This window comes from Panulirus ornatus, chromosome 12 (genome assembly GCF_036320965.1).
Source record: "Panulirus ornatus isolate Po-2019 chromosome 12, ASM3632096v1, whole genome shotgun sequence".
In the NCBI taxonomy this organism is placed as follows: domain Eukaryota; kingdom Metazoa; phylum Arthropoda; class Malacostraca; order Decapoda; family Palinuridae; genus Panulirus; species Panulirus ornatus.
The window spans coordinates 61507207-61520617 of NC_092235.1; the positions used below are offsets into that span (position 1 = coordinate 61507207).

Consider the following 13411-nt stretch of genomic DNA (forward strand, 5'->3'; position numbering starts at 1 on the left):
GGAGGGAGGGAGGGAGGTGGATGTGATATATGGTCAGTAGGGGTATAGGGAGAGGGTGTGTGTGTGTGTGTGTGTGTGTGTGTGTGTGTGTTTGTGTGTGAGCTTCCTCTTTACGAAGGGAGACGACCTTTCATGTCAGCGTTACGACCACCTCGAGAACACGGGTCGTTATAACCCATGCACAAGAGTACGACCCTTGTCCGCACACGAGAGTACAGGCCTTGGGACTGGTCAGGTCAGAGGTCAGATCAATATAACCAGAGGTGGTGTAATGGTTGAGCTATAAGGGTTTGTGCTCCAGGGTCATTCTACTGAGCTGTAAGGGTTTGTGCTCCAGGGTCGTTCTACTGTGCTCCAGGGTCGTTCTAATGTGCTCCAGGGACGTAACGCCTTGCTCAAGGGGTCGTAACGCCTTGCTCACGGGGTCGTACCTCCGTGCTGAGGAGGGTCATACCACAATGTTCAGGGGTCGTGCCGCCGTGCTCAGGGGGTCGTACTGCCATATACCGCCATATATGCAGTAAGAGCACTAATGGCCTTTATGGCTTCCCAGCGTCGGCCTAACTGCCTTACGTAGGCTCTACTGATAGACCAAAGTCCTGATACACATCCAGCTATTGATACACTAGAATGGCACTCCGCGTCGGTAGGGAAGTTCGAACCCGTGCACACTACATCTTAGGCTGGCTCGTATGATTCCCTTCTTCACCCCTAGATCAGGACGAGAGAGAGAGAGAGAGAGAGAGAGAGAGAGAGAGAGAGAGAGAGAGAGAGAGAGAGAGAGAGATGAGGAGGATTCCTTGAAAGTGATCTTGATTCAGAATGCCACGATGTCATCCATCATTGCCAAGTGCGATGGCCGAGCAGAGGAGAGGTACTAAGAAGCGAGAAGGGTGTGTGTGTGTGTGTGTGTGTGTGTGTGTGTGTGACTGCTTATTTGTACTAGACTGGGAGGGAGTTCTGCACTCGTGGGATCCCCATCTCTCGAACATACTCAGTCCTACAACTTCTTCAACTTCTGTGTACTGTCTGCATTCACTGACTCGTAACTCGGTTTATTCCATTCATTCATTGCTCTCATACTTTAAGATTTCTTATTTCCATCCTTGCTTACAAGTTTGTTTCTTAATTTCATGATTTATATCCAGAGTTGTTCTGTCCTTACATCTTTCAAAGAGCTGCTCTCTATCTGCAGTATCAAGGTGGTTTAAGAAACAAAACGTTTAATTCCTCTAGCCTTTCCCTGTAGCTAAACTGCAACCTTCCTTTGCATATTCTAGTTTTGATCTCCTTCGAGACAGAGTGTCAAATCCTTTCTGGCAGTCCAGATACGGACACTCCACCCAGCTTTCATTTTGTTGTCTGAAAACTGAGCTCACTCTTCCGTGGAAATCTTAAAACTGAGCTCACTCTCGCGTGGAAATCTTAAAACTGAGCTCACTCTCGCGTGGAAATCTTAAAACTGAACTCACTCTCGCGTGGAAATCTAAGGGGTTCGTTATACATGATCTCTCTCCGACACCATGCTATCTCGCAGCAGCAACTCGTCCATTTGCCTTCTGATTATCCTCTCCAGTGCGTATGTGTGTGTGTGTGTGTGTGTGTGTGTGTGTGTGTGTGTGTGTGTGTGTGTGTGTGTGTGTGTGTGTGTGTGTGTGCAGAGAGTTAGAGGTGTAAGGGATTTTCTTTAAAAGTTTTATCTGTGAGTTTAGACCTGCTTTACAGCTGGCACTGTTGCCATCTTAGTATATCAACATATTGAAATCGCTTATTTCCAACTTAGTTACCTGACTTTATATAATAGTTATGATCACTATTCTCCTAGCATTTTTGTTTCTCTTATTTTACAAATCCTCTTTCGTCTACCCCAATTCACCGTTTTCTTTCCCCTTCCCCTTTCCCCCATCCCCTCCTACGCTGTTTTCTTCCTCACGACCGACTCGCTCGCGCTGCTCCTCTCACACATCTAGATAACTATAAACTCATTATTCCAGAGGACTTGTCTTTAAGATAGATCACATTAAGAGGATCGAGTGCCGGCATCCGATGATTCTATTGTATGTGAGTTCACTGTATGATAATCATATGTCCGTAGCGTCAGATGATATTTGATTTCCCGTTCAGGTTTTGGGGCAAGATAGACGTGTAGCTAGTGGTATGTTTGTTATATATGGATGAAAGTATGTATGAACTTATCTAAAAGTATATATATATATATATATATATATATATATATATATATATATATATATATATATATATATATATATCACATAATACTGTACAACAGCCAGGATTCGAACCCAGGTCCTTATGTGTGGTACGCGGGATCGCTGCCGCTACAAGGCCTAGCGGTTGCGCTTCCGTCTGTCACGCAGGGGTCTTGGTCGAACCTGGCTGTTGGAGGTTTGAATGATCGTGATCGTGAATACCATTTGATAGGTCATGGAGTAAACAAAAAGGCAGGAAAAACATGATTAAGGAAATGTTGAATGGAACGGAAGTGGTGGATGTTCGAGTGGATGGACGCGTGGATTACGGACACATGGATGAACCTGCGGGTTGGGTGGTTAGGCGGATGTACAGGACCATAAGCAAGGACAATCACTGGAACGACCCCGAGGTACTGGAGGAGCACTGAACCCAGGCGGGAACCAGGGAATGGTACTTGAAGCGAACTAAACAGAAAACGAGTTCCAGGAAAACCAGACATGAAAGGACAAAAAAAAAAATTAAGTATGCATAAAGAGAAACTCAGTAAATATAGCGTGGGAGAAAAAAATTATAATCAGAAAATGATAATAAAACATATGAGTGAAAGAAATGGGATGAATGTGGAACGTAAATAAGGCGTACGTGAAGAAAACGTTAATGGGAAGGCAGACTGCGATAAAAGATGAAGTAACCGTAAAGAAAAAAAAAGGGGGGTAAAAAGTAAGGATAACGGAGGAATGAATGAAGACATAGAGGAACACACAGACTAGCTCGATGAATGAATAATCAGGCACATGCAAGACTGGGCGGGTACCGGTATTAAGTGTCATTTATACCTGATTGAAACCCTTGTGACGCGCTCTTACTCCCGCAAAAATATCCAGCTCATAACGCTTCCCCCCCCCCCCCCCCTCTCTCTCTCTCTCTCTCTCTCTCTCTCTGCTTCACTCGGGGTACATACGAGACCTTCCGGGCCAGGACCTGGGTCTCGGGTGACCTGGATCGTGCTGTGAAGGTGACCAACACACGCTGTACAGTACCATACCAAGAGGACAGTATCTGCGCCTCTTTTTTTTTTTTTTATTTAGGTAAAAGGAAAGTTTTCCCACGCATTTCTCCCGCGATTATCTATTATTTTCTCCTTTCATCCCACTAGTCGGTCGGTCTCTCTCTCTCTCTCTCTCTCTCTCTCTCTCTCTCTCTCTCTCTCTCTCTCTCTCTCTCTCTCTCTCTCTCTCTCTCTCTCTCTCCGTGTACTCAACACATGTTGCAGTTGGCCACAGTGATGCGCGTGGTCTAGTATTTTGCTGATAGCCACGACTTTATCAATCTTTCCGTTGTGGTTATCAGCAAGTACCTGAGGCTCACACACACACACACACACACACACACACACACACACACACACACACGCACACACGCACGCACGCACACACGCACACACACACGCACGCACACACACCTTCCTCTTCAGGTAACCCTATGAATCCTTGACTCTCGGGTCGGGTTACCCTGGGCGGCATCGGGTTCGCCTCGGCGTTAAAAGGCTTATCATACCGTGGGAATGGGTGGGGAGGGCGCGGGCGCCCCCATCGCCACAGTAGGGGCGTCAGGAAACCTGTTTTCGTATGCTCCAGGAGCACGCACGTCTTGCAAACATAGTGCGCCGGGCAGTACCTCAGCCACACAGGTCTATACCTGCAGGTGTCTAGGACGCATCCCTCCCCAGCGCAGTCGTGTGTGTGGCGACCGTACGACTTTCACGAACCTGGGTTCGACTCTCGGGCAGAGCCAGGCTGCTCGCACTCAACCCAGCCGTTCGTCCTCCCCTTCGAAGCTAGTCGGTGGATGGTTGCCAGGCGGAAGCTGGGGATGTGTGTATACGTGTGTATACATAAGGTTAAGACATGAGATAGGAACAAGGTTAAAAGTTGAAGCAATACGAGTATAAAAAAACTCCCTGTAACGCAAGTTTTGAGGCAATGTATCCTTATAATCTGTAATATATATATATATATATATATATATATATATATATATATATATATATATATATATATATATTTAGTATTTTCATTATTATCATTATACTTAGTAGCAGTCTCCCGCGTTAGCGAGGTAGCGCAAGGAAACATTCGAAAGAATGGCCCAACCCACCCACATACCCACATACACATGTATATGTATATATATACAGTATACCGTATTTTTTCAGGATAATTTTGAACTCGAGATAAAACCACACAATTCTCAGAATTCCGTAAAAGAAAGTAAATATTTTGTGTGAGGCTTTGTTTACATTCATCAATAATTCGCCTGTTGTGTAGACCGCGCGCGCCAGAAATCCGTCCCTGTCGGCTAGGCTACACCGTCGTTCGTGGATTGCCACGGAAGCGTAGCCTCTAGAAGAACGCCATAGGAGTCTGTGTCATATCCCTGCTCCTGCGTGGAGCGCTGTCTTGTAACTCCGAGAGCCCCGGCATCAAGGTCGATGATGTATGTCCTGTGCGTGTGGACATGGCCCTCCACACACACGCACATATACATACTTATACATCTCAACGTATACATATATATACACACAGACATATACAGTCACATATCTGAAGTCAATTCTCAGTCCGTATTAGGTATACGGTCATGTAACATGGTCTACTGGGTCTTACTGTGGGCGCTTCAACCTTACGCTGAACCAATTCTCTCCATGATCTATAACACCAGCCCTCGAGACGAGATATATATATCTTTTGGAAAGAGGGGCAAGTATGAAGTCTGTTGTGGATGAGAGAGCTTGGGAAGTGAGTCAGTTGTTGTTCGCTGATGATACAGCGCTGGTGGCTGATTCATGTGAGAAACTGCAGAAGCTGGTGACTGAGTTTGGTAAAGTGTGTGAAAGAAGAAAGTTAAGAGTAAATGTGAATAAGAGCAAGGGTATTAGGTACAGTAGGGTTGAGGGTCAAGTCAATTGGGACTTAAGTTTGAATGGAGCAAAACTGGAGGAAGTAAAGTGTTTTAGATATCTGGGAGTGGATCTGGCAGCGGATGGAACCATGGAAGCGGAAGTGGATCATAGGGTGGGGGAGGGGGCGAAAATCCTGGGAGCCTTGAAGAATATGTGGAAGTCGAGAACATTATCTCGGAAAGCAAAAATGGGTATGTTTGAAGGAATTGTGGTTCCAACAATGTTGTATGGTTGCGAGGCGTGGGCTATGGATAGAGTTGTGCGCAGGAGGATGGATGTGCTGGAAATGAGATGTTTGAGGACAATGTGTGGTGTGAGGTGGTTTGATCGAGTAAGTAACGTAAGGGTAAGAGAGATGTGTGGAAATAAAAAGAACGTGGTTGAGAGAGCAGAAGAGGGTGTTTTGAAATGGTTTGGGCACATGGAGAGAATGAGTGAGGAAAGATTGACCAAGAGGATATATGTGTCGGAGGTGGAGGGAACGAGAAGTGGGAGACCAAATTGGAGGTGGAAAGATGGAGTGAAAAAGATTTTGTGTGATCGGGGCCTGAACATGCAGGAGGGTGAAAGGAGGGCAAGGAATAGAGTGAATTGGATCGATGTGGTATACCGGGGTTGAAGTGCTGTCAGTGGATTGAATCAGGGCATGTGAAGCGTCTGGGGTAAACCATGGAAAGCTGTGTAGGTATGTATATTTGCGTGTGTGGACGTGTATGTATATACATGTGTATGGGGGTGGGTTGGGCCATTTCTTTCGTCTGTTTCCTTGCGCTACCTCGCAAACGCGGGAGACAGCGACAGATATATATGAACAAAGTGCAGTTGAGGGTCGCGCATGCGCGTGTGGGGAGCGAGAGGCGTGACAGTGCTGACGTTCAGCAGACTGAGACATGGACGCCAACTTACTCCCACTTAACCGGGCCAGAGGGAGAGACACGTACACACTCAGGCAGAGAGAGTAATCCCTCCTCAGGCCAGGTGATATGACCAGTTTACGCTGACGACCGTAAGAATCCGCCTCCTCGTGTTGATGGGGATCTTGGGGCTGCTTCCGAACCCTCATCTAGATGGCTCTCGATGGCGGCTCTTAGCGGTCGCCAAGTGACAATTTCTCCCGCGCTCTTTGCGCGCTAGTGTGGATCATACCAGTGATTCTCATGACTTACTGGAGGGGTTTCCGTAGTTTATTGACTACATTTATTGCTGGCGTAAGCATGATGATACACTTTTAGGACTGTGGCGATTGGAACGTATCAAATGTCGATTTTGAGGTATACTGAACTCACATTCAGTAAATATATCTCAAAATTGTGGCGTATTCAAAGACTAGGGAATATTTGCGGTTGAATGTCGTAAGGATGGACATGTTTCAAAATCAGCAAAACCAGCCTAAACTTCTGATTTGCCACAAAGCCGATATTCACGATTCTGTGTTCAACGTGAAATGAGAAACCACGTAATTGCATCGGTCGACACCTTCCCAGCGGTTCGTGCCTCCGACTGCGTTGTGAAACGCGCGTTGAAAACGAGTCTTTTGATCGATCTCATCTGAGAGTTCAGGATTGTAATAATCTTTTAATTTTTTTTTCAAATTTTTGACCAACTTCAAAAAATGAATGACCCAGAATTTAAGACTAAAGGTTAAAAGAATGATTTCATGAACTTTCAGTCGGGAAAACATAGAAAAATATCAAGATATTGACAACAGTTCATTGGGTGAAAAATTTTCGTGTGTTCTTTTCATCTTTATTTATTTTTCTTGGTTTCTCTTTTCTCTAACTTTACGTTCCACCACTTCTCAGTATATTCACCGAAGTCAGGTCACAAACCTCCAGCACAGCCACGCCCGAACCCGTGACCTTAGACGTGCTGGGCTGTGATAACCCCCAATGGTAAAGTGACTGTTTGAATACTATGTAGTCGAATACCCTTCGTCTCACATCAAGTGGGTGTGAGTGTTACAGCTACCTGGTGGGACTTGGGCCGCTGGCCCTATACCCGCAGCCACACCTGTGCGCGGCGCTTTCCACGGGAATTTAGGTACCATTTTCGAATCAGATGATAACTTCCATTTGTGTGTGTGTGACAGTGGTGATTGAGCCAGTGGGCGTGGTGGTGGGTGGGTCAGTGGGCGTGGTGGTGGATGGGTCAGTGGGCGTGGTGGTGGATGGGGCAGTGGTGGGTGGCCCAGTGGGTGTGGTGGTGGATGGGTCAGTGGCCGTGATGGTGGATGGGTCAGTGGGCGTGGTGGTGGGTGGCCCTGTGAGCGTGGTGGTGGATGGGTCAATGGGCGTGGTGGTGGGTGGATCAGTAGGAGTGGTGGTGAGTGGGTCAATGGGTGTTATGGTGGGTGGCCCAGTGGGCGTGGTGGTAGATGGTCCAGTGAGCGTGGTGGTGGGGTGGCCCAGTGGGCGTGGTGGTGAGTGGGTCAATGGGTGTGGTGGCGGGTAGGCCAGTGGGCGCGTGGTGTGAGTGGGGTCAATGGGTGTGATGGTGGGCGAGTCGGTTGATTCACCACACACAGACACACACACACACACACACACACACACACACACACACACACACACACACACACACACACACAGAGTTTATGATGGATTTCAGTCACAAAGAGACAGATGGTGTTGGGGTTGGGGGAGGATTAGAATTGCTCGTGGTGATAAGGAATTTTGGAGAGAGAACCTCTTTTTTTTTGTTGTGGGGGGGGGGAATGTGTTTACAGAAATACATCCTACATCAGCACGTCTGTTGTAAACACACGAGGATCGTGTCTTCAATACATATTGGTATGAACATTGAGAATACCATATATGATATATGGAGAAAGTGATCATGTCATATTTAAGATTTGATGATAAATGAGGAGGGTTGAAGAGCAGAGATGAGACAGGACGTAAAGATGTGATGCCATCGCAGAAACCACACACACACACACACACACACACACACACACACACACACACACACACACACACACACACACACACAAAACTCGACAGGATTTTTACGGGAACCTGAGTTCGGAAATGTGGTTCAGTAGTCAGGAACCGGGGCCATTGTGGTGGAAGGTCATGTGAAATTCACACTGTGTGAGGGAACAGGAACACAGGTTAACTCCAGCTTCAAAAATACAAGGTCAGGTTAGGAAAGAGGGAGGGGTGATTGAGTATGCCAGAAACTACATGAGCCAGGAGGTTTTCTTCTGACGAAGATATAGGCGGCACTCCAACCAGACAGCATAATTGGCCAGGTATAAGACAGCAAGGAGCAAGTATAGCACGAAGACAAAGAAGGAACAGAGATACCTTGAAAATAACATCATGGACAAGACTGGAGAAAATCCCCCCAAAAAAGCCTTTTCGTAAAATGACAAAGAAGAAAGAGAGATACTTTAAGAATAACATCATGGGACAAGACAGGAGAAAATAATCCCACCCCCCCCTCCAAAAAAAAGGCTTTTCGTAAAGTAATCAGGCGCAAATTATCATTTGGAGAGCAGTTATCAGACTGAAGGACTCGGGGAGAGATAAGTAGTCCAGGATGATGTATAGCCATGTCAGGAACCGAACACGCAGAACAGCATGGTGTACGAACCTCTGTTATCAGACACTGGAGGCGCCTTTGGGAGGTCATACAGAATCCGACACTTGGAAGTAATCGGTCCTCACATTACATTTCTCTGTCGTGCGCGCATCATACGAAATCCTCCAGGCTGGGGTATTTTAGATAAGAGAACGTCACGATGCGCTGCTGTAATTGGTAATTAGTCTCGCAATCAGAACGTAAACACTGGTGGCATTCTGAGGCAGCCTTTACCCCCGTAACCTGAGGAGGAGTGGCTACTACGAGCCACCGCCCCCGTTTTTCTCCTTCTCTTGACCTAGCCATTGAGAACCAAGAGCAAGACGACGGTAAATCTCTCGGGAGAGGAAAAAAAAAGAAACTAACTTTCCATCTTGGTTTATCAATGTCTGTCCGTCCGTTCCCTTTACTGACGGAGGCGACAGATGCGGTTGCGTCTGGGTTGCTACCTTCCCGGACGCCCCTCAGACTTCTCCGCCACCACCGCCAGGGGCGGAGGAGGAAGGAGTACCACCGTGCGTGTCCTCAGCGGAGGGCCAGTTCGCTCCTGTAGACTATGGGTGTACAAGACGTGAGTTCATGGTCTGCTGTCAGCCGTGTCCAGCTTTGCTCAACGGTAAGAATCGTTATGGCCTTCGGCTGTTGCCTCGTTAGTTACTTTCAAACAACTCCTCGGCTTGGCGAATAACCAGGATGAGAGAGAGAGAGAGAGAGAGAGAGAGAGAGAGAGAGAGAGAGAGAGAGAGAGAGAGAGAGAGAGAGAGAGAGAGAGAGAGAATCTGTGAGGCTGTAAACGACTACACACATGGTTACTTGGTGTGTTCCTGAATCTTCAGTGAGCGAATGATCCAGTTCATGATATTATTTCATCACCAGCTTGAACCATCTGGTACACGCGCGGCGTCACTGAACTGGCTGGCGTACGAGCCAGCCAAGAAACAGGTGAAGAAGAAAAAAGAAAAAGAAAACGACTGGTCTCTCTCTCTCTCGGCCAGTGATGCTGGCTGAGATAACAAAGATATCACTTACCTCTGGGGGTACCTCAGGGGGTTTCTGATTTAGGCTCCCCCCTCTCCCCCTGAGTTCGTCCTGCTGTATAGAAAACGATATCAAGTTCTGAGAATACAGTGGTCTTTGGATCACCCTAGCGAGTGTGTCCGACTCTTAAAGTCATGACTAATTCATTTCTCAGGGCAACTACACACACACACACACACACACACACACTCTCAGGAACCCTCCACTCCCTCCCTAGGGTCATTACGAAGTGTGTATCCTTGAATGCGACAAGGACTTGTGGTATACGAAGTGGGCATCCTTGAATTTTTTACAAAGACATGCGATATACTGTTCCATGGAAAACCCAAAATCCCTTTCGTAATACTGGAACTTCCTTTCTCTGGACATAGAATAGCCCTTGCCACTTATACCAAAAATCACTCGAGTGGAAGTTACACTATTGGACTCTCCGGCAGGCAAAAAATAGCACAGATATTTAAGGCTATCCAAAGCCTACAGCATCTACTCACATAGACAAATTGATCTGAAGCTTTTCACCGTCCATTGCCTCTCTATCCCCCAGGGATCGATCGTATGAATGTTGCTTTTTTACATTGACAGCCAGACGGGTCAGGTGAGTCGCTACCTTCATCATTCGCTGGCTAACTTTAACTCCTGGTCCACTGCCTTGTGCTCTGGGGTGATGGTCGTCACCCGAATCACAGTAGTAGACCCTGTTGTCTGACCCCCATATGTATATCATAACGTACTGTTTACTCGTGTTTCTTCCCTCGCTGTCACACACTTGCCCTTCACGTAGATATCGGAATATATTTATCCTACATCCAATACACACACATATTTCATCCTTATTTACGTTCAGGAAAATTATGCCAGTCTCGTGGATTATCCAGGACTGACAATGGGGTCGCTGACCACACTCATTACAACGGGTAGCCTAGGAACACTGCTGCGTTTGCCAAACATGAACACCATCAAGTCATCGATCAGTTATTTATTGTTCGTCTCTACAGGTCAAGCTTGGTGTTCCATCAGGTAGCCTAGGAACACTGCTGCGTTTGCCATACATGAACACCATTAAGTCATCGATCAATTATTTATTGTTCGTCTCTACAGGTCAAGCTTGGTGTTCTTCTCTCGCGGTGCACCAGTCCCTCCCCGAACATTCATTTCCCATTTCAACGTGAGCTTTTACCGAGAGATTGACCATTACCCACAGCTTCTCACGGGTATTTCTCGGCACAGATCAAGTTTATACCACAGAGGTCCATGAGACTTTCGTACATTAGAATGAGATTATCTGTCCCTTCCGTTGTTATCTTGAGTACAGATGATCTCTGCCTGGAGGTAATATTTACAACAGATTATACTGAAGACTAAGGATTGTACTGTATTGGTTCAGCCTCTTCACCGGATGTTCCAACAACATTGTGCTATGCAGGTCTGTACAGGACTTTGCCACGGGGCCTGACGAAACCGAGGACCCACATGAAGGTGAAAATATATAGAAATACGAGTCCTGGAACGTGACTGAGATGTGTTCTGATGATGTCGAGTCACCGACCAGCCATCAAAGGTGGAGGTAACCGTTTCGTGCGTTGACATACGAGTTTGGAAACATCATGCGTTAGAGGTACGCTTGGAAAAGTAATCTTCTAGATCAGGATGAAACGTCTAGTGATGGAGGAAGGGCCTGAGGAAGGAGAACAGACCCTCGTCGGTGGAAGAAAATGCCAGGGGAGCTGGATTGCTACTTAATCAACACAGAAACTTGGAGGTTTGAGTTATTCTAGATGTGGGGAGGGAACAGCGGCTGCAGGAAGCAGTGAGATGGTCATCAGCGGTGAGGAGGATGGGGGGCAAAGACGGATATGCCTATGGGAACACAGAGGAGGCTCATCAGATGTTAGCGGGTCTCAGGAGGGTAACTGTGGGACACAACAACACTCATCTAGGGGTTGATAGGCGTAGAAAAAGCTGGACAGGATTCCATTGAGATACGACAGAATGAGGAAAAGAAACACGAGAGATAATTTTCGTTTCAGACTGTTCAAAGATTAATCTGGTCCATAAGTGCATTACTTAAGGTAGACGCAGCTTTTCCACTGCTGTATGTGGGAAGTGGAGTGTTTTACCTCGTACCGTTCGGCTGCTGTTGTTGCGCTAAGTGAGACCAGTGACCCTGTGTCACTAGCCGGATTTACGATAACATTTTCCTCCTCCCAGAGATAGGCACGGCGGACGACTTCACGTCGTGATGATGGTGTGAGGAGTTGGGCGATACCGTAATGCAGGACCTGTCAATATGTTTACAGTACGAGTGTCTGCTGTCATTTGTCTTGATAACTGAGGCCCGTCGGAGTGTCCCCTTATCTGCTGGTATCAAAAATTTACGTTCATGTCAGCGATAAGTTGATACGATTCTTAGTGGTGCATTACCAAAACCTTTTCCTTCTGTGTTACTCATGCGGTAGAGGTACCCAACTCTCATTTGAACCATAATGCTTTGTTTTTTTTTAGCCGTTTTAAGACTATAGACATGTATATATATTCTTGTATAGCGTCAGATGTACCTCGGTGTGATAAGTGTACCCAAGTTACCCATCTCTGCCCGTCCTCACACTACCGCTACCCTCCCTGAACTGCACCTGATTGTTACCTCACTAAAGCCTGGCGTGATGGGTTCTTCCTGAATGATTAACGTTTTCTTTTTTTTTTGTGTTTACATCGGAATAGTTATGATGTGGCATTGGCCGGGTGGTGGGGAGTGCCTGTGGCGAGGTGGAGGGGAGTCGGGTGAGAGGTCAGGAAGGGGAGGTGTGAGAGGTCAGGGGAGGCGAGTGAGAGGTCTGGAGGGGGAGATGTGAGAGGTGAGGGGAGGAAGATTAAGGGGAGAGCGTACCTGAGGCCTTAGGGGTGGAGTCTGAGGAGCAGTATCCGTCGTCTCTGGGGAGATGAGGTGGTGAGGAAGCCAGGCGGGTGGCGACCCGCCCCCCGGAAACCAGGCGGACCTCCGTGGCTGCTGCTGGGGCCGGGGTCGTCACGCCCTCACTAGCGGGCTGGCCCGCAGGGTTGGCCGGAGCCTGGCCCGCCGGGCAGACGAGGGCGGCGGTGGCCTCTGGGGCAGGGTGGGGCGACGCCAGCGACGGCGGGGTCTTGCTGCCGGTGCAGGACATGAGGAGGCTGGTGGGTGGTGTCTGAGGGCGGGACACATACAGGGCGGGCAGGGGAGTGTGGCGGTACACAGAGCGCCTCCTCCTCCTCCTGCTGCTGCTGTGTCCTCCTGCGGCGCTCTGCCTCACGAGCCGACGGTCATGGGGTGCTGGGGCCTGGGGCGCGGCACGAAGGGACCCGCGTGCGGGCGCGGGGCTGCGGCCGACCGCCGCTCATGGACGTGGGAGACGGAGTGGTGCTGTTGGCGGCCGATGCTGACGGCGGGCGAGGCGCGAGTGGTGGCGGACAGGGTTTGGTGGGCGGGCAGTCACCCAACCCGCCTCCCCTCCCTCAGCCCCGCCTCGCTCCGCCCCCCTTAACTCACGCCCCACCCCCTCACACACCCTCCACACACAGTACTCCTGCCCACTGACCCACACCGCCTGCCACTGACCCACACCACCTGCCACTGACCCA

General features: G+C 48.2%; 1 protein-coding gene across 1 annotated transcript in view; it reads right to left on the minus strand.

Annotated features, from left to right (window-relative positions):
• Positions 1-13160, minus strand: part of LOC139752103 (sodium-dependent dopamine transporter-like) — an 86839-nt gene extending 73679 nt beyond the window's left edge. Inside the window, exon 1 of the mRNA XM_071667993.1 lies at positions 12684-13160. Within this exon, the coding sequence (XP_071524094.1) occupies positions 12684-12957 (274 nt within the window). The 5' untranslated portion in view covers positions 12958-13160. The remainder of the gene's footprint in view (positions 1-12683) is intronic.
• Between the last annotated feature and the right edge of the window lie 251 nt (positions 13161-13411).